This window comes from Microtus oregoni, unplaced genomic scaffold, assembly GCF_018167655.1.
Source record: "Microtus oregoni isolate MIOR12 unplaced genomic scaffold, Mior012 000062F_ref0000492, whole genome shotgun sequence".
Lineage (NCBI taxonomy): Eukaryota > Metazoa > Chordata > Mammalia > Rodentia > Cricetidae > Microtus > Microtus oregoni.
Window position 1 is genome coordinate 2,963,069 of NW_024543872.1, and position 22,252 is coordinate 2,985,320.

The window sequence follows — 22,252 nt, forward strand, 5'->3', positions numbered from 1 at the left end:
AAAGCAAGGCTTATCACTTTTATCCTTTACTAACAATTCTGTAGAACTGAAAAACTATCAGGAATGAAGAAAAAAAATCTCTCAACAATCCTCTGTACTCCTAACTTACTTGGCTTCTGAATTTACAGTGAGTACTTTGTAGAAGATGGAGTAGATCCAAAGGGTATTTATGTATAGCTCAAGTTCACGGCGTTGGGTGTTCTTAAACTCACCATTTTGGGCAGTCTCTGGGTACCTCCAGCTCCTGGTAAGAGTCCCAGTAACACTTCAGGGACGCCCAATACTGTTTTTTTGTCCTTTGTTGCTACTCTGTATTGGCATGCTAAGGCGAGCTTCAGAGAAATGAAAGAAAAATTAGAAGTTAGAAAATATAACTGTAACGATTTAGCACCTAGGTTGGCAGGTCTAAATGTTATTTATAAAGCAGGAATGTCCCACAAAATAAACCATGATTTGTTAGGCTGACATCCGGCACTCTACCATTTACCTCTTCTACCATTGTCATGATTTATCAACCCTTTCAGGTCGCTCTTCTCCTTAAAACTCTCCTGAAGGTAACCTTTGATCCCAGCACTCTGGAGGCAGAGGCAGGCCTACACAGTGAGATCCTGTCTCAAAAAAACAAAACAAAAAAGAATCTCTTCTCTTTAATCTTATCATCTTTACTATTCACAAGAAACTCTCTCTCACGAGACTTAAATATATTATTATGCTTTGAAGGTCAACCAGACTTAAGAACACGAACACAGATCCCACTTCTGATCTTTGCCCTGAGTCTGAGCCAGGTATGCAGCCATGAGAAAGACTTCATGGTGCAGTTTAAATCACAGCTGTCAATGGAAACAGCATTCCTTGGCTCACGTGCTCTGTGTCACTTGCTGCTTGTCATAAATTAAGAGTTAACCCCATGCAGATGTTTGATAGCTAAAATCAAGCCAATCCTACTCGGAAGACTTTCCTGCAGGAGAAACAATAGCCCAAGGGTCACAGCAGCACATCCTACCAGTGAGTGGGACAGCATCTATACAGCTCTGGGATTCATCCATACCTCAAGTCCTCCTCCCAAGCAGGATCCACTGATGGCGGCTACAACGGGCTTTGAGGACTTTTCAAGTTTCTCAAACATTCTCTGTCCTTCCTGTGATATTCGTGTTGCTTCTTGCGGAGTTGTACAAGAGGCTAGCATGCTGTAGCAGCCACATAAAAGAACACAAAAGGAGAGATGAAACTGGATCCTACTTTGTATAACACTTCACCCACTACATGCTTATCTCAGCATACATCAATATTTGGCAATGAGTTCATAAAATGGAACATGTTACACAATTTATTTTGCTTCCTTAACAAACCACTGATCACAAAGCTCTAATATCACCTGGTAAATATTTTGGCTAACAGATCAGACAATTCTAGGGTGATGTTCTGGATCTAGTTAATCTCTTTCAGCTGTTTTGTAGTCTTTACTATCTGTTTCCCTAGTGACATGTAGCTGGTTTCAAAGGCTTCATTATGTCTACCTACACACAGGAATGACTATTCTTCCACACAGATTCTTATGAATAGAGACTAAGATTTCTTTAGTATATACACCTAGATGAGAGTATGCGGCTGGAACATACTTGTTGCCTCCCACTCCTTGTGTGTGTGTATCTGCATGTTTGCTCAACTGTACAGGCACATGTGGAGGCCAACTTCAGGTGGCTTTTTCACTTCTTATTTTTTGAGACAAGGCGATTCATCAAACTCACCATGCCCAGCTTTTATGTGGGTGAATCAAACTCAGGTTATTGGCCTAGCGGCAGGTATTTTACCCACCAGTCTAGCCCTTGTATTTTTCATTTTACTAAGTACTGACAAACTGTGCTCCAAAGTGGTTATACGAATTGAGATTTCCACCAAATTTTTAAATGTTTTCTGGTATGATGGAAGAAAACTGGGCATTTGTTCTTGGCTAGCAAGAAAGAAAGGCTGTATTTAGTCATCTATGATTTAAGCAACAAGTTCCTTTATTTCATCAGCTTTATTAAACTCAGGAAAATAACTTCAAAAAACAAACTTTTGGAGAATTTACTTCTATCTTCTTTTAAAGATAGAAATATGTAATTAATCAAGATAAACTTACTTGATATCAGCACCTGCGACAAAGCAGCCGGGCTTTGATGAAATAAGGACAGCACTTCTGATTTGGTCATTGGCCCAGATTTCATTCATAACTTCTGCAAACTCTGCTTGTACTTCTTTATTCAATGTATTTACCTACAAGAGAAACAGCTACATCTAAGGGTTTAAACTAGAAGTAAAACAGACATACTACCACTGTCAAATATGTTCATGCAGCAGACATATTGTAAGAAGAAAATGAAGAAACCAAAACCAAAACACAGACAGACCAAAACCCCTCTGAAACCCAACTAGTACCCTTCCCTTTAAAAACAGGTCTCAAGAGCTGGAGAGATGCCCAGTGGGTAAACGTGCTTGCCATGCAAGCCCAACCATCCGAGTTTGATCCTTATATCCCAGGTAAAGGTGGAGGAGAGACTCAATTTCACTCTCACCCTCAAGGACGTCATGTACACACAATACAGAAAAAAGGGGACTCTGCTGGCTGGGCATAGGGATGCTTCCTTCTAAATTCTGCCACAAGTCTGAGGCTGACCTAGGACACAGAAGGTTCCAGGCTATCCAGCCTATCCAGTGAGACCTTGTCTGAAAAAAACTAAACTAAAAAAGTGATCATAAGGTCATACTCCTAGCAGTCTGGATCAGATGCAGGTACAATTAAATAAATCTACAAATATTTATTGGCCCAGGGGGAGAAGGGAATCTATACAACATAAAAAAAGAAGCAAAATTAGACACAGTATGGTCTTCATTTTATAAATATATTCAACTTCAGAAAATTAAGGGGAAAAATCTTAAGTTTGAATCCTAAGTTATTCCATATTGGACCAGCACAAGTGAAAGCCTGGCTCCTATAACTGCTAATGGGTGAGAGTTGCCAACTGCTTCACGTAGGTCCTCCTGTTTCTTACACGGTTCTATATAGCCCAGGCTAGCCTTGTACTCTGTAGCTGAGGATGACCTAGAATTCTTCCTATTTGTGCCTCTCAGGTGCTGTGAGTCAGTCCCCATGCTTGGCTCAATCTCATCTATGTCATATAGAGCTCTGGCTGCAAGATTTTATTTAAAAAAAAAAATAGTAAGAGACCTTTATACCAATTTGAGATGGGGGAAAGAATGAACCCCTGCAATAGAATATTCTTGGCAAAACTAGGGTTCTGTTGTCTACACTGTTGAATTTGCCAAGATCCAGGTTCCATTTTCCTTTATTTTTTTCCCCCGAGACAGGGTTTCTCTGTAGCTTTAGAGCCTGTTCTGGAACTAGCTCTTGTAGACCAGACTGGCCTCGAACTCACAAAGATCCACCTGCTTCTGCCTCCCAAGTGCTGGGATTAAAGGTGTGTGCCACCACCACTCAGCTCCAGGTTCCATTTTCACATAACCTGTTTCTAGCATGTGGCCTGCATGAGTCATTCAGAACCTGTAGGAAGCTCAAGAGCCAAATGTCTACATGTATCCCCGCCAACCTACTATGAGTAATACTACAACAGGAAGGTACTGAAGGTAGATTTAATCACCTCATGTTTAAAATAGGTGGATTAAGTCTTATCAACAAGCATATTCTATCATACTTATCCTATACAATAACAGGCTAGTTTTATTAATCTTTGATATTAATCTGACACCTAGAGTCAATAAGAAGGAGTTCTTTGTGTGTTGTCTGTCTTTGAAATGGGGTCTCACTAAGTAGGCCTGGCTGGTCTAGAAATCACAGAGACCCACCTGCCTCTTCTTCTACAGTGTTGGTGTTAAAGGTGAACACCACCAAGAAGGACATTTTTTTCTTTTTCTTTTTTTTTTGAGACAGAATCTCACTGTGGTCTACCTGACCTGAAACTCACTATGTAGATCAGGCTGGCTGAGGCTTCAGAGAGATCTGCCTGCCTTTGTTTCCCACTGCTGGGATTAAAGGTGTGCACCACCACCCCTGGCCTCAAGAAGGAATTCTCATACAGGAACATCTGCCTATAACTAAGAAAACCTTAAAATCATGTGACAGGCCCACTTCCAAACAGGCAGATTTCATTTCTACTTAGGATAGGATTCATAAATGTAGTTGGTAGAAATTAACTAAAAAAAGTTTGGGTACCTTAGAATTGGGTGAGTTAATCCGAATAACCGCCACATCCCCTTTGACTCCATAATTAATATGGTTTCTGGCTAAAAGAGAGAAGACAAATTAGTTTCTAAACATGCTTATCACAAAGTACGTCTACAAAGTGATGTTAAGATATATACATACAAGTACCATTATATGGACAGAGCAGGTTGTATTTAGGACACACACATCCCCATTCACTTTCCTCCCTCCAACTCTTCCATATACTCCCCTTGCTCTCTCAAATTCATGGCCTCTTTTTCTTTGTTGTTTTACATATATGCATATATATATATATATATATATCAAGAAACACACATATATTTAGGAACATATACACATACATACATATTAGGATACACACATATATTTAGGGATACACATATACATATCTAGTGATATATATATATATCTATATAGGTATTTATATATGTGAATATACACATATGCATATATACAGCAATGAAGAAAAATGGCCATGAATTTGAAAGCAAGAAAGGTGTGTGGGAGAAGTTGGAGGGAGGAAAGTGAATGGGGGATATGGTGAAATTCTATTCTAATTTCAAAAAATGAAAAGTATAAAAATCAGCATTATGTAAACAAGAAAGTCAACTTACTCAGCAAAGCAGAAGATGCTGTAAAGCTGCGGCAAATACAGCCTGCAAGGGAAGAGTGTTTCAAAATTATTTTGTGAAACAGAATTTCTGTAATATCTGTCAGGTCAGCAAAACTAGAATTTACACCAATAAAACACCAATCAGAACAATGTATTCTAGGCCACTATTGTGGCTACTCCATTACCTTTCTCATTTTAATTATTAGGTCAAATGATTATCCAGATAATAAGTAAGGTAGGGAGAGGATGGCCCCGCCAACCAAAAAAAAAAAAAAAAAGAAGGACACATCACATCTCTAGAATGTGTTGGGTTACATGGCAAAGGGCTAACATGCAAATGGAAGTAAGATTGACCTTAATCTAAGGAAAGCATCATGAATTATCTAAATGGGTTTAGGGTAACCCCAAAGAAAATCAGAGACATGTGAGCATGTCCTGGCTCCAGGTTGCTAAAGGAAGGAGATGAGCAGAAGCTGAGACCACAGGTTGTCTCTGAAAACTAGAAAAGGTAAGGCCACGGCTTTTCCTCAGGGCCTTCGGAAAGAATGGAAGCCCTGTCAACACCTACCTGAGCCTAATGACACCCATATGGTTCCCACTTGGGATTGAACATAGGCCTAGTGTATGCTAGGCAAACACTCTACCACAGAACTATTTATCCTTGGCCCGAGACCCATTAAGGACGTCTGACTACTATAACTGTGCACCAGGGAGGCAGAGGCAGGTAGATTACTGTGATTTCCAGGCCAACTAGTGAAAGCATGCCTCTTGTTTCCCTAAAGGATCCGAGTGTGTTGCCCAGCACCCATGCTGGCTAAAAGACTCCAGCTGCAGAGGATCTGATGCCCTCTTTTGGTCACCACTGCCATTCACACACACGTCATACACTCGCATGCACACCAACACATAAATAAAAATAAATATTGAAAAACCAATAAAAGACCACTGGATGTGGTCGTTATACAGTGAACCCCAGCACTCAGGAGGCAGAGGCAGGAGGATCTCTGGATTTGATGCCAGCCTGGTCTACACAGCAAGTTCCAGGCCATCCAGGGCTATATAGCGAGACCTTAAACAAAACAAAACATCAAATCAAGGGGCAACCACTGGCTGCTGCAAAGGAAACAGTCCATGTCATGCTTTGCTGTTTTAAGCATTCCTAACTAAAAAAAATTTCTATACTGCATTCCACCAATAACATTCCCAATCTTTGGATAACAAAATTCTGACACCGTCCTCTGTTGCTTATTAGCTGGTGCTCATCATCTAACTTGCTTAGGGTCTTCAGCATGACCACAAGAGATCAAATCTCATGTCCCCAGCCATTTTGGTTCTAATTACCATTTTGCTCACTGGATATCTTTGGCAACCAGCTGCAACCCTACAGGAAAAACAGCCACTAAAGTCATCAGCAGAACAGGTATGGGGTCCACACCTGGAATACTAGCATTTGGGAGACACAGAGACTTAGAAGATAATGAGGCCAGGGACAACCTGGTTTGTTGTTGTTGTTGTTCTCTTCTTCTTATTATTTTAATTTTTTTTGAGATAAGGCTTCAATGTGTAGCCCAGGCTAGGTTGGAACTTGCTATACATAACATGCCTAGTATGACTTTGAACGCTTGAATTCATGATCCCAAGTGCTCAGGTTATAAATGCATTCCAGCACACCTGATTCTAGTGAGAGAGTGTCACTATAAAGTAGTCCTGGCTGGCCTTGAACTCACAGGTCCGCCTGAGCACTTTAGTTTTCTTTTAGAGACAAGATCTCACTCTGATCTGGCTGGCCTGGAACTCCTAGCGACCTGCCTACCTCTGCCCCCTTAGGCTGCTCCCACATCCAGCTTGCATCATCCACCTCTAAAGCACGAATATCTGATTTTTAAGACAGTAACTGCCCCTGAGTGGTGACCAGGACCTGCCATCCCAGTACTCCCCAGAGATGGGCGATCACAGGTTGTAGCTAGGCTGAGACACCTAGCAGTTCCTCATCTCAAAATGAAGTTGCAGCCATGCTGCTTTTGTAGGTGTTTTTGGAGGTTTGTTGGTTCCGCTGGTTAGGCTTCTTTGTTTGTTTTGGATTTGCTTCGGCATTTGCATTCTGACACTTAGCTGCTTATTTTCCTTAGTTTTTGTCTGACTTTCTACCTCACCCCGCCCTACTTGTCCTACCAGTTAGTCCATTCTTATCCCAATATGCTTCACTCTCTCCTAGTTAGAGTACCTAGCCCATGCTTCTTTCCCACTAGAATTTCTACTTTACAATTAGTTTTTCAGAACTGGGTCTTGAACCTAGGTCCTTGTACATGCTAGGCAAACACTTTACCACTGAGCTGTTTTCAACCCTTCATTTATGTCCCTGAGTAGATTCAGTACTATATCCTCTGCTGCCCCAGAATGCAAGCTCCACCAAGACTTTACTTTTACTTGTTATACCCCAGTGTCCTAGAAAGTTGCATGACATGTCAGGTTGCTGTGAAAACTTTGGTTGCCTAATGACTGAAATTATAGTGGAAGAGATTAATTATAAGTTCATTTGCAAATGCAGCAATGAGAACAAAACACTAAATAATAATAATAAAGACCAAAATGCAGGCAGGGAGGAGGATCACACAGTTGAAATCTCAAGGTGAAGTTTGGGGGGGAAACTTAGAGTCATGTACGTTTTGTTGAAGATCAGAGCTAATATTAAGAAATAAGTTACTAGGGGGCTGGAGAGATGGCTCAGTGGTTAAGAGCATTGCCTGCTCTTCCAAAGGTCCTGAGTTCAATTTCCAGCAACCACATGGTGGCTCACAACCATCTGAAATGAGATCTGATGCCCTCTTCTGGCCTGCAGACAGACACACAGACAGAATATTGTATACATAATAAATAAATGAATAAATAAATAAATAAATAGAAATAAGTAACTAGCCAGACAGTGACGACACACATCTTTAGTCCCAACACTCAGGAGGCAGAGGCAGGCAGATCTCTGTGAGTTCGAGGCCAGCATGACCTGCACAGCTAGTTCCAGGACAACTTGGGCTGTTACACAGAGACACCATGTCTCGAAAAAAAGAAAGAAAGAACTAATAGTTGATATTACTTTAAGGGGATGGTTCTCAAGCTCCCTAATGCTGTGACCCTTTAATACAGTTCCTCATGTTGTAGTGACTCCCAACCATAAAATTATTTTTGTTGCTACTTCATAACTATTTTGCTACTATTATGAGTCATAATTTAAAATTCTAATATGCTAGATATCTGATATGTGACTCCCAGAGGGGTCTTGACCCCCAGGTGCAGAACCACTGTTTCAAGGCATCTGCCTTTGCTGAGTGCTGGTGCCTGAGTGTGTAACACCTAGTCGAGTAAATGATGATTTACTTTCATTTTCTGAACTAAAGAAAGAGATAGCTTTCCTAGGATAGTTGAGCAAGTCTGGGATATGTGGAGAAAGGAGTGAAAGATTAAAGAGGCGTGTAGAAGAGATGGTTTGAACCATGATGAAGAAGAAAAGGAAGGGTATTTTGAAGAAGCACATAAGCTGTATTTGGGGGATGTTGCCTCTGAGCTACTCTTGAACAATCTGCTTGTCATCTAGAGCTTGCTTGCAATAGAGTAGGATCAAGCCTTTATAATGGAGAGGCTATAGATCAATGTCTCAAACAAATTTAGTGTTTGTTCAAAATTCCCCTTATATCCCGTGTCTTCTACCTAGAGTCTGATTGAAGGACCCTCCACTGGGCCTCTCCTGTGTGCTTGTACTCCAAAGATCCAATCATAATCATTGCTACAGAAAAACCTAGTCCTGGAGTATGAGAACCCATTGCTACAGGTGGGAGGGATCGTGAGACTGACGAAAGTCGGGTCTAAGATTGCCCGAAGTAAAATTTACTAGGAACTCTGAACAGAAAAACCCTTAGCAGCAAGACAAGTGGACTTCCTACACTCTAAGGCAGGAGGATGGGAATTACATACTAAGCTAGACAGAGTTGATCATAGCCAACCAGAACACAGTTAGCCTTCCTCAAAAACTTTTGAAATATCTAGTGTCAGTTAAGATGGCCTTGGGAACTAGAAGTAACTCAGTGGTACTTCTCTAGCAAGTGTCCCTGGGTTCAATAATCCTCAGCACTAAGCTTGGTGAGGCACGCCCTTCACCAGCCCTCCACCACTTTAGAGGTGGATGGTGTTGGAGCAGCCTAAGAGGACTAGGAGTTCCAGGCCAGCCAGATCTACCGAGTAAGATCTTGTCTCTAAAACAAAACTAAAAAAAAAAAAAAAAAAAATTAAATAATAAATAAGTAAGTTGGTGTTCATTAGCCTTCTTTGGGCCATTTAAATCTTGCCAACTAACCTCTCTTCGGGGTAAACACGCTTCCACATAGTTACACAAAACCTCCTAAATCAACAGAGACAAAAGCAAAGAGAAAGAACACTAAATGCACAAACATAAAGAAAAACTTCCTAACCACAGTCAATGTAATCAAGCCGAAGTACAGGGTCACTTTGCTTCTGGAATCCAGCCTCACCACACGCCAACAGCTAAGCTGCCGCCGAGTGAACTTTAGCCTACATTTTTCAGTGCCAGCAAGAGTGAAACCTTTGTCCTACTTTTTAATCATCTTCATATGTAAGAAAATAGCTACGAGATCACACTATAATCAGTGGGAAAAGTTGGACTGTGCTGACCCAATTTTGAAAATGTTACTTTAGTTTATGACAGTTAATAGCTTTTCCAAAATCCAACTCCAGGACAAGGGATGGAATTGATTGAATAAGTGAGAGTCAGACTGGAAAATACCACAGTACCTACTAACTGCCTTTTGTTTCCCGTAAAATTCTTCTCACTCACATACTTGGGAATTAGGAGGAGTAGAAATTAGATATGAAGGTCAACTTGCGAGTTTTTTATTTGATAATCATACTAGAATGATGGTACTATACAGCAGGAATGTTCTAAAACTATCATAGAAGGCTTATGTTTTTTTCCAGGTAACGCCACAGTTCATTGGGCATTTGGCAACGCCCGTACACACTCTCAGGGTCAAGGACTACTAAAGTCTAGACTCTAAATAGTAAATCAGGTGGGCAGCTAATTTTAAATTGATTTTCCTACATATTTTTTCAAAGTATATAAGTTGCTATTAAAATAAGTTGTAGCTATAACTGACTAGACTTTCTTAACGAAAAAATAATACAGTTTACAAATTAACATAAGTTTCTGTGTGGAAGTATAGGAAAATCCGGCTGTCAGCTTTTCATCACTTACATAAAATGGATAGATTGCTTTAAAAATTCTCAGCTATATGCAACCATTACTTCTTAGGGCTAAAAAGCCAATAACATTTATTGAGACTTATTCCCATGATAAGCTGCTTTATACCTAATGCAACTTCTTTAGACTTAACATGTAATTGACTCCATTTTATCAATGAGAAAAAGATACTGAAATTAATTCCCGAGTATACCCGAAGGTAGAAGACATATTTAACGCAGAAGTCAGAGTCCATACTTAAAGCCTTTAATTGCTCCATCAAATTACTTCTCCTGCCAAAGAAAAAATCACTCTCATTCACTTTACAGATGAGAAAGCCCATTTAGATTAAAGCACCTGGCCAAAGTCACACAGCGACCTAGTAACTAGAAAACATGTGACCCCATCATCACTCCAGTGTTGTAGCAGCTGACAATCCATAAAAATACCTTACAAGAAATGGAGGAGCAAATATGATGCTTTTCCTAAAACTGTTTAAATGAGTTAAAGGTAAAATATAAACTGTAAGGAAATGTGGCCACAAGTAAACATAGAGATAACATAACAGAAAGATAACAAACGTAAAGATAACAGATGTTTTTTCCTAATTCCTTCCTCAACCTTAACATCATTTCTTTTTTCTTTCTTTTTTTTTTTTTTTTTAGGACAGGATCTCACTATGTAGCCCTGACTGGCCTGGAACTCACCACGTAGACCAGGTAGGCCACAAACTCAAAGTTCCACCTGAGATTAAAGGTGAGAACCACCATGTCCGGCCTCATTTCATTTTTCTTTTGGTAATGTGGTTATTTAGACTGTTTACACACAATTGATCTGTGGCGATTTAAAAAAAAATGGAAAAAGACTCAATTAATTCACTTAATTAAATGTCTCGGAAGGTAAAAGTAAATTAAAGCGAATTCATATTACAAATGAAAGTCTCAAAGTAACTGGTATCAAGTATGATATGCAATAAATTAAACTTACATTAGCTGTAGCGCACACCATGGCGCTGTCAGATGTAGCGCGCACCATGGCGCTGTCATGTCGTGGGCACGGAGCCTGGGCGCCGGTTGCTGTTCCACGTCGAACTTGAGAGAACTTGTGCGCATGCGCACAAGCTCCCCCCTCCAACGCGGGGAGTCTTTCGATCTGGCCATCAGATCTGGCCAATCATTATTTAACACGTTTATCGCTCCATTCTGGCCTGAGCCATTGGGTTGATGACACGTCAGGGCTTTGTCTGGCACCGTATATATTCTTCTGCTTCCACGGGACGGGGTCTTCTTGCCTCTTTCAAACCTCAAGTGTAAGTGCTCCAATAAAGGGCGTTCTGAGAAGGATCCTGTTGCAGTCATCTCTTCAGCTGGCAGTAGTGGCGTGCTGCAATTAGCCATTATGGATGTGGGACGCCTCCAGACAGGCAGTTTTCTACCGCCACCCCTTTAACCCTTTCACTACCAGTCTGAAGAGAAAGAATGCAAGTTCATAGAGCCTGACTAGGCATCGGCAGAAACAAGATTGGAAAATAATCTAACAATTTCGTTCCTCAAAAAAATCAAGTTTTTCTAGTATTTTAAAAAAATCTTCCTTTCTCTGAGTTGCAGAACCTCTGCTTTCAGTCTTCTATACATTCACGACAGGATTATTGGAAGCGCGAGAGTTGAGCTCTCTGCAAAAAATGGTTTTGACGATAGACATCAGGAGTGGCAAGCTAGTGTAAGGCTAGTCAGTGCTACCTAGAAGCTTGACAGAGCTCTTAAAGTGACCAAGGTGCGGCAGAGCCTCAAAGATGCGACAGAATGGGTCTCAATCTTCCCAATCTAACAGGGTCAGAGCCAAGACCATAATCATCAAAGGAGACAAGAGGGGTGTGAGTGCAGAGCTGCAGCAGAGAGACCTGCGCAAACTGCCAGACTAAGGGGAACGAGTCAGGAAAGTTAGGGAGAGCCTGACACCGCCGCAAAAGGGCGAGAGGAAGTGACAGTCCCTTCCCAAGGGCACAGGAAATGGGGTCCCTGGACAGTAACCCCCGTTTCCCGGGGTCCAGGGGAAGGGGTGGGAAGGACACAGCGAGGGGCAAACGCTGGTGACCGCCGCCTCGGTTCCGGCAGGCACTCCGGGAATCTCCCGAGTCCCCAGCCAAGCTCACCTCTGGAGCGGAGGATCCTGAAGGCAGAGAAGCGACTGAGACTGCCAATTGCCCGGGACGCCACCACCTTGAGCAGAAGAGGACGAAAGTAGAAAGCTCTTGTAGCTGGGCGCAATGAAGCCGAGGACTTTTCTTTTCTCAGTCTGTCCGGCAGGGCGCCCGATGTACTGCCTTACTAAAACGCAGACTCTGAGTAGTCGCCGGGCCTCTCACCCTCCCTCTTGCTCCCAACTAATCGGGCCGAAAGGATGATTTCTCTGAAGGAAGACCAAGGACCCCTGAGGAGGGGGGCGGAGTGTCTGACTTTCTAGTCAGGCGCTCAGAGGGCAGCCCTCAAATTCCGCGGTGACCCCGGGCGGGGCGAGAGAGGTCCTTGCGGAACGGGAGCCGCCCCTCGGTGAGGGCTGGCGGTTGTCATTCTGGGCTAGACCTTCTTGGAAGCAGCGGGCTTCGCGGTCTCTGAGGTGCTGCGGCGTGCGATTTGGCTTTCTTCTGACTTTCCCGCAGGCAGGTCCCACTTCGCTCCCGGCTCCTGTCTCCGGGACCGCTTCCCTTTCCCGTGAGGGTCGAAGTCCCAAGAGCGGGACAGGCTGCGGAGTCCAGGCCTCCAGTGCCAACCGCCTCCTGGCGGGCAGCAGGTCGCGTTCTGCCATAGCTCGCAGCAGGGGTGTCGCCCTTCTCCACTTCGGGTTCACGGACTGTTTGCGTGTGTCATTGCCTGTGTCAGAGCGTTGTCGTTTCCCCTGCTTTACCTGTTGAGGCAGTCCCGCGGCTGTTGCGATTGAGAACGTGTTGTTAAGTGCGGGCCTCGGGTGTGGAAAACGAGACAATCCTCCTCCTGCTTAGCGATCCAGAGTTCACGGATGGCGGGCATCTGGGCATCCTCACCAAAGTAGCCGCAGCCATTGGAACAGTGTGTTAACTGGTAGTCACAGGTGGTAGAACTAGACTAGAGAGCCCTAGTCTCTACTTCTAATTGAGCGCTCAGCTTTTCACGTCGCCTAGCTTGGGTGTTTTGTTTGTTTTTAGTGCTGGAAAGATGGTGCTGAAATAAACGGATTTGTGTCAAAAGAAAGTAAAGTCAGCTTCCGGTGCGTTGCACTATTTTGTTTAGTACCCACTACCCCCACGTTTCATTCATTTGCACTTTCGGTTACTTGACTGGCTCAGAAAGACTATATAAAATTTCTTTTTTTGTGGCAAGCCCAGTGTTCAAAACAAAAATAGCACTCAGTAGTTAGCCGATTATTCTGCAAGAGAGGAAACAAGAAATGGCTGAAATGGTTATGGAAAGAAAGAAGGGAGCTTTCTGGGTTTTTCTTGTTTGTTTGTTTGTCTTGTTTTTTGTTTGTTTGTTTGCTTTTTGACAGTCTCTCTGTTAGGTAGTTCTGACTGTCCTGAAACTCACTATTTAGACCAGACTGGCCTCAAACTTAAAGAGATCTAACTGCCTCTATCTCTTGAGTGCTGGGATTAAAGCGTTTTTATTTAATACCTATTATGAACGTCTTTTCATGTCAATGCATGCATGCATATCTTTTCATTTTTTTCCCAACCTGCTGAATAGTCATGATATATTTATGATGTAGCTAGTTCTATTGATTCCCATTTAGAATAGTTCCAACTATAAGTAATACTCTAACAAGCATTGTGGCTGGTTTTTATGTATCCCCCACTCCCCCGTGCTGAATATGGAATTTAGCCACTGGATTGCTTTAAAACAAATTTTTAAAAGGTATTTTCGGGGGCTGGAGAGAGGCTAAGCAGTTAAGGACACTTGCTGCACTTGGCAGAGGATCCAACTTCGATTCCCAGGACCCATGACGGGCAGCTCACAACCACCTCTTGAATCAATTGAATACCTTCTTCTATCTTCCATGGGCACCCATACATATGTGGCTTACACTCACAGAAATACAAACACATATAAAAATAGGGATTTTTTTTGTTAGTGTGACTATTTTAGTTTGACTGATTGATGCTGGGGATCAAACACAGGGTATGTAATAGACACGCGCTCTGGCGTTCAGCTGTACTCGAAGGCCCTGGCATTTTACTTTCTTATAGGAACTGCTTATTTGTTCATTTTTGCTTGTGGTCTGCATATCAGATAGGAACCTGTTCAGTTGCAAATAATAGAAAATTCTATTAAATTTGGGGATTCCTTATCTCCTGGACCATCAGTGGGTGTGTTTCAGATAGAATATGACTAGGACTGTTTTTTTGTTTTGTTTTTCATAAAATTTTCAGTTCTGTCTTCTTTTGATATCAACTTTGTCCTTAGGTAGCACTGTTAATATTTGTACAACTACAGCCAAAGGAATGATATGTGTTTTAGAACTGCAGACAGAAAACTTGAGTATTAGACTAACTAAACATCAGTCCCGTGGTCAAGGCAAGGTGCTGTAGGGCTTAGCCATCTGAGCCTTTAATCCCTGCAGCATTAAGATCACTCTGATTGGGTCAATCCCTTGTAGACTTCCCTGACAACTACATAGTGGGGAAATGCACTCTAGAACAAAATATAGATTAAAAATTGCAGATTTTCCCTTTTAATTTGAAACAGGCTCTTTATAGATTATATTAACCATATTTTCTCTAATGTATTCTTTGCTTTTTAACTCAATTTTAGTTTTTTTAAAATTGTGTGTGGGTTTAAAATATTTTAGTAATCAAATATGTTAACACTTAATTTATGGCTTCTAGATCTTACTCATCTAATGGGAGGTGGCCTTGCCTAATGGGTGAAGTGTTTGCTGTGCAAGTATGAAAACTGAGTCCATACGCTGGGTTAAAAGAAGCTGGACATGTAGCTTTGTGGGCCTGTAATCCTAGCACTAGTGGAGAGAAGAGAATCTAGGGATTGCTATCCAGCCAGACAACCAATAAACTGACTCTATTTTTTCTGCTAGATTTTTGGCTCTATTTTTTCTGCTAGAGGTGTCTGGATTTATCCAAGTCTTTCAATAGTACTACGGTAATTTTTCTAGGGGACTAAAGAAATGGCTCCGTTTTAAAAGCACTGGCTATTCTTCAAGAAGTCCCAGGTTTGATTCCCAGCTTTAATGAGAGGCCTTATCTCAAAAAGTAAGGTGTAGAAGTGATTGACCTCTAACCTCCACTTCCATGTATACACACATGCACACCCATATTCTCTCATCTTTTTGTTTTGAGACAGGCTCTCACTGTGTACCTCTGACTAGCCTTGAACTTACTATGTAGACCAGGCTGACTTCGAAATCATAGATATCTGCTTGTGTCCACTCAAAGTGCTGGGATTAAATAAAAGTGTGTGCCATCTTTCCTGACTCTGGTATTTTTATATTTTTAAATGTTTTTAGATCTTTTATCTACATGGGTTTAAATTTTTTATACTTATAGTGTGAACAATAGACCTTATTTTTCCCAAGCAATTAGTCATTTCCCAGCAAATTGATTGATCAAGTCATCTTTCCTCCATTTACTTTAAACCCTACATTATATATCAAATTATAAATTCCTATATCTTTAGGTATGCTTGTTATAAGATGTTGTCATACAATTTCTGAGGGTCAAGAATCTGGGCTACTTGGCAGGGTTGTTGTGACTTTGGAGTTTTAGGAGGTTGTCGTCAGCATGTTGGGCAGGTGGTAGTCATCTGAAGGCTTTCCTATTCCAGAAGATCAGCTTCCAAGCTCACTCACATGGCTGTTGGCAGTGACTTTCCAGCTGGCTCTCCACAGAGTATCTGAGATATTTAGACAGAAACTGCGATCTTTTTCACAGCTTGATTTCAGAAGCCATGCCATCTCTTCTGACAGAGCAGTGCAGTGTGGAAGGCAGCCAGACCAAGAGTACAAAAACTGAGAGAAAAGATGCTGGGGTCAGCTTGGAGGCTGGCCACTACAGTATCCTCATAAACCTTAAGTTTCTTATTTACTTTTTAAGTAAAAATACGTTTAAAAATTAAGACATTGGGTCAGTGAGGTGATCCCATGGGTAAAACCTCCTGCCACCAAGCCAGAGAACCTGACTTGAATCATGGAACCTCTTGGTAGAAGGAAAGCTTTAACTCCCACAGGTTGTCCAGTGACCTCTACATGTGTGCTATAGTATATGCTCACCTCCCCCAGCTAACAATTATTTCTTTTATTAACATTTATCTGGGAGGGAGGCCCATGGCACTCATATGGAGATCAGAAGACTTCTTGTAGGAAGTTTGTTGTGGTCCCAGAACCTGTATGCCACTTGGGACCTGGAACTCCGTCTAGGGACAGTGAGGGAGTGAAGAAAGGACAATCACTGAGGAAATGACAGACATGTACAGAAAAGCTGGGGTCAGATGGGGTGTGCAAACCTCTGAAGTGACATCTACCACTAGAACTTGGAACATCACCATATTATATACAGCACAAGGGGAGGAGCTAGCTTGTCTTGGGTAGGAGGTGTCTGTAGGAGGTGTCTTTTGGAAAATCGTCTCAGGCTGTGAACCTCCAGGAGGCGGAGGGAGCTGCGGTTGCTAGCTTTTGTGCATTTTGGTTTCTTCATTACACTTGGATTCCTTCCCACGAGCTTTGCCGTCCCTCTGAGTCTTCCCAGGGCAGGCTTTGTCACTGTTGTGGGGCTCAGGCATCAGAGCCTTTAGCATGGCTGTGTCAATGTCAATGATACACATTCATTTTAGAACTTTACTCAGGGCCTCCTCTGCTCCCTGTAGGAGTTGGTCCTCTCATCCTATCATACCAGTCCTGAGGACAAACTCAGGTCCTCATGCTTGACAACAAGCTAAACCCGCTAAGCCATCTCACCAGCCCCTAACAATTATTTTAATTTTCTTTTTTTTTTTTTGGTTTTATTTATGTGTTATGCTTGTGTTTATGTATGCACTCCATATGTGTGTCTGTTGCCCATGGAGGTCAGAAGAGTGGGTCAGATCTCCTAGAACTGGAGATGATGGATGGTTATGAGCCATGAGGTAGGCTTTAGTAACCAAGTGCTCTTACCAGATGAGCCATCTCTCTAGCTCCATCCTAACAATTATTTCTTTTTTCATTTGTTTGTTTTTGTGATAGGATCTCACTATGTAGCCTTGGCTGAGTTGGAACTCACTGTGTAGACCAGACTGCCCTCAAATTTGGAGAAATCTACCTGCACTGCCTCCTGAGTGCCAGGATTAAAGACACGTGCCACCATGCCCTGCCTAACAGTTGTTTTTAACATTGTACCCTAGGGGTATTTTATTATGACTCAAGGAAATACAAATATTTTTTCCTCTTTTAATGGGTGGTAGCAAACAAAAACTTATTTTTATGTATATGGGTGTTTTGCCTACATGTTTGTCTATGCAACACTATGTGCCTGGTGCCCACAGAAGCCAGAAGAGAATGTTGGGTGTCCTGCGACTGGAATTACAGGCTGCTGTAAGCTGCCATGAAGGTTCTGTGAATCAAACCTGTATCCTCTGGAAGAACAGCAAGTGTTCTTAACCTTTGAACCATCTCACCAGCTCCTATTTTCTTATCTTTTATGGCTGATTGTATATAATACAGTAGTTCCCTGGTTGCTAGTGTATGACTTACTTAACCAGTTCCCTATTTGCTATTATTCTAATCTTTTTCTATTACAGAATGTGTTTCTCTATAACTTTGGAGACTGTCCTGGGACTAACTCTTGTAGACCAGGCTGGCCTTAAACTCACAGAGATCCGCCTGCCTCTGCCTCTGTGCTGGGATTAAAGGTGTGCCACCACTGCCAGATTTCCTAATCTCTTAATATGGATATACCATTCATTGTGAGGAATAGATGATTCATACTTAGAATAGTTATTTGTACAATGGAAAAGCTATGCCAGTATAATTATAATATTGCTAGAAAAGAATAATTGATAATGGTATTTTATGGTGGCTGTGAATGAGTTTATCAGATTTCATAGACTGTGTACACTACAGATTGCTGAAGTAATTCAAGACATAATTTGTTCTTTTCTTCGTAGGTTTCAGAATGTCTACCATCTTGTCTTCCACTTTTAAAAACATTTCTACTACATCAAAATGGGCCCTCAGATTTTGTAAGTTCAATTTTTCTTTCTTAAGTGTAGACTTATAAACATTGTGCATCGTTATTAAATGATACACACTTTGTTTTCTAGCTGAAAGACCTCTGAGCTGTACTTCCCAGCTACAATCAGCCCCAGGTACTGTAATTTTCAAGCAAATACTTCTCCATTAAATGTTAGAATTCTGTATTTGTGAATTCTGAGTAAAACTCAAACTAATTTGTTAATTCTTGCCCTTTTATGATCAACATATCATTATTACCTTCAAATAAAAATATGTATAGTCAATCAGTACCATTCCTTTGGGCTTAAGATGATAAAAGAAGACTGCTTCCTGGCCTTTGGCACTCATAGAGTCATGAAGGTCCTATAAACTTGGTGGGTCAGTGTATGTAGCCCTGACTGTCAGTCCTGGAAAAGATAAGCTTACACACTGTCTTGAAATCACTGTGGCGCCCCACGTTAACTTTTACAGTTGTAGTTAGTGGTAGACGTCTCTATTAAATATCTTACTATCTTATATACAAGAGGACCTGTTTCTGAAATGGGGTGAATGGGAAAACTAGTTAATAAAAGAAGATGTTTAGCTATCATGGAATGAAAGAGTGGGGAAATTCATTGATTTGATGGTGTTATGTAGATCCTCAATGAAACCCAATGAATTAGGCTTCTTCACTGTTGAAAATCACTGTGTGAAGTAAACATTTCCTGACAGATTGTCAACATTTTTTTCTCCTTGTCTGGGCTTTCTGTTGACTCTTTTTCTGATTTTAGATTTATTTTATATATAATATAAGATATATTATTTGTGCAATGGTTTCATAGAAAAAGTGCCATCTAGGATCAGGACATGTACTCTGTTTCAGCATGGTATCTTTTCGGCTAGTGTGGCCAAATGACATCTCTATGTTTTATAGTTTCCTTCTCTTAAAAAAAAAAATGGTTGCCAGCCTTACTATATAGGTATGAATATATCTCTAAGTTCTTTAAGTACTGGGAATATAGTGGTAGAACTCCTACCTAGCATGTTCAAGACCCTGGTTCAATCCCCACCCTGTACTAAGAGAAAAGGGACAAAATCAAAGCAGATTTGCCTAGCACACTGTACTCAACCCACCACCACCATAGCAGCTACAACAGCACACAGCCAAAATGCCCTTCATCAACTAAAGTCAGTATGTTCATGGTGGTATTATCTTCCCACAATATTCGTAGACATCTGTTGCCTAATCTCAACTAGAGAACTTAGGTCCTAGAGCCTCTAAATTCTAACCAGAATTTAGATTTCTATTGTCTTTATTATTCACAAAGAATAATAGAGGATAGTTCCTTTCTGACTTATGTCACCTTTCCCCTGATTTAACTGTTCACTCAGGCTTTTGCTTTGCATAATCACCCACGCAGACCTGACTCCTTGCCAAGTAGTAAAAGGTCATTCTGATGACAACAGAGAAATCATTTTTCACTCATTTAGACTAGTCTCTGTTGTCCGGTAGCCATTTTTTTCGTGTTTTTCTTTTCTTCCTATGTTATAAGCTCTGAAAGTCTTGAGACTTATGTCCCCAGTGTCAAACAGTATTTTATAAGTGGTTTGTGTTAATGCTGCTGATGATAACGGCACAAAAAGGCACTGATAAGCAAAGGAATGTGACTGGCTGGTTTTAGGATAGGGAGGAGCCATGTGCCTGTGCCAAGCAGGTTTTAGGTTACAATAGTTATAACTATATAATTCCTCTTAACTCGTTTGAGTATTACTGCTGGAAGAAGTGTGAGCAAATGACTACAGGATGTATAGGTGTCCTGTCATCTCATGAACCATGTCTAGTGGGAATTTTGACTGATTTGATGATTATTTTTTTGTTTCTCTGTCTATGCTCCTGTTTTTCTCACACACAGATAGCAGTTATGTAAAGCATGACACATCTTTTTTAATTTTTTTTATTAATTTTTATTGAGCTCTACATTATTCCCTGGTTCCCTCCCTGCCCCTCCCCTCCCCTTCAACCCTCTCTCACAAGGTCCCCATGCTTCCAGTTTACTCAGGAAATCTTGTCTTTTTCTACTTCCCATGTAGATTAGATCTATGTATCTCTTTCTCAGGGTCTTCATTGTTGTCCAGGTTCTCTGGGATTGTGGTTTGTAGGCTGGTTTTCTTTGCTTTATATTTAAAAGCCACTTATGATTGAGTACATATGATAATGGTCTTTCTGGGTCTGGGTAACCTCACTCAAAATGTTTTCTAGCTCCAGCCATTTGCCTGCAAAATTCAATCTGTCGTTATTTTTTTTTCCTGCTGTGTAGTACTCCATTGTATAAATGTACCACATTTTCCTTATCCATTCTTCAGTTGAGGGGGGGCATTTAGATTGTTTCCAGGTTCTGGCTATGACAAACAAAGCTGCTATGAACATAGTTGAGCACATGTCCTTGTGTCACGATTGAGCATCCTTTGGATATATACCCGAAAGTGGTATTGCTGGGTCTTGAGGAAGGTTGTTTCCTAATTTTCTGAGAAGTCATCATACTGATAACCCAAGGGGCTGTGCCAGCTTGCACTCCCCCAGCAATGCAGAAGTGTTCCCTTTACCCCCACAACCTCTCCAGCATAACTTGTCATCAGTGTTTTTGATCTTGGCCATTCTTACAGGTGTAGGATGGAATCTCAGAGTTGTTTTGATTTGCATTTCTCTGATGACTAAGGATATTGAGCATTTCCTTAAGTGTCTTTCATCCATTTTAGATTCCTCTGTTGAGAGTTCTCTGTTTAGGTCTGTACCTCCTTTTGTTCTTTTCTCCCAGGATTTGTGGCTATCCTACAGCTAGCTTACAGATGACGTAACTTTTACATTGCCCTAGTTCTTTTCATGGCGTCTTTTCAGCCTCTGTAATGGGTATTTTTTGCCATGTTTCTTTGCTTGGATTCCTACCAAAGAGGATCTGGCCTGGCACAGTTCATCTCTTGTTTGCCAATGACACGACTAGCTAATTGCTATGGTTTATAGAGTGTACACACCAAAGGTCATGAGCTGGAAGTTTGCTCCTTGTGGTAATACTGAGAGGCGCTAGAACCTTTAAGAAATCCCAGCACTGGGGAGGCTTAAGTAGTAGTAATGTTGAGAGTTTGAGGCCAACCTAAGCTACATTATGAATTTGATATGTAGCAGTACCCAGTTTTTGTTTTGTTTTGTTTTTTAAATGAACTTAAAAGGAAAGTAATTTGGTCATTGGTATGAGTCTGGTATCAACCTTTGAGAGTGGCTGGGGTTTTTTTTGTAGTTGTTGTTGTTGTTTCATTTTTTTTTAAGATTTATTTATTTATTTAGTATGCAATGTTCTGCCTGTATAGATACATACCTACAGGCCTGAAGATGGCACCAGATCTCCTTCCTAATAGCTTTGAGCCACCATGTGGGTTCCTGGGAATTGAACTCGGGACCTTTGGAAGAGCAGCCAGTGCTCTTAACTACTGAGCCATCTCTATAGTCCAAGAGTGGCTGTTTTAAAATGAGTCCATCCCAAGGGCTTGTCTTCTTCTGTACATAGCCATTTTTCTTCCTGTTTCTTTGCTGTGGTATGTTTAGCTTTGTTATGACATAGCCAGGGAGACCTTCACCAGGACCCCAGTATGCACCATTTAATTAGTTTAGATTCCTTAATGTCCAGTCTCGAGTATTTTATTGTAGCAAAAACAAACAAAACAAAAAATGGTGCTAATATACACTAGTCAACTGCTTTGTTGATTTGTCCAGTGGGCCTGGCATATCCCCTCTGAACACGATCAGTTTGTGCCTTGGATTTAGAGTTATGACCTTGTTTGACTATCCCATTGGCAGAGACTATAAACAGTACAGCTCTTTTTAGAGGAGACAAAGGCAGACCTATCAGAATTACACCCAACTTCTCAATGGAAATTATAAAAGCCAGAAGGTCATCGTAAAATAGACCCAAATACCAGAAAGAGAGAAAGAGAGCAATCATAGCAAAAT

General features: G+C 41.3%; 1 protein-coding gene and 1 pseudogene across 4 annotated transcripts in view; one reads left to right on the forward strand and one right to left on the reverse strand.

Moving 5' to 3' along the window:
- LOC121439575 (trifunctional enzyme subunit alpha, mitochondrial-like) overlaps positions 1-22,252 on the reverse strand; it is a 77,620-nt gene that overhangs the window by 18,626 nt on the left and 36,742 nt on the right. For all 4 annotated transcript variants that reach the window (XR_005973267.1, XR_005973268.1, XM_041640090.1 and 1 more), the window contains exons 2-6: positions 4,837-4,878; positions 4,211-4,281; positions 2,123-2,256; positions 1,049-1,187; positions 213-332 (exon numbers count right to left, since the gene is read on the reverse strand). Coding sequence is in view for 2 of the 4 variants with exons in the window: in XM_041640090.1 (XP_041496024.1) it covers positions 213-332; positions 1,049-1,187; positions 2,123-2,256; positions 4,211-4,281; positions 4,837-4,878 (506 nt within the window). In the remaining 2 variants the exon portion in view is untranslated. The remainder of the gene's footprint in view (positions 1-212; positions 333-1,048; positions 1,188-2,122; positions 2,257-4,210; positions 4,282-4,836; positions 4,879-22,252) is intronic.
- The window catches only part of LOC121439578, a 33,055-nt pseudogene continuing 29,006 nt past the window's right edge, over positions 18,204-22,252 (forward strand).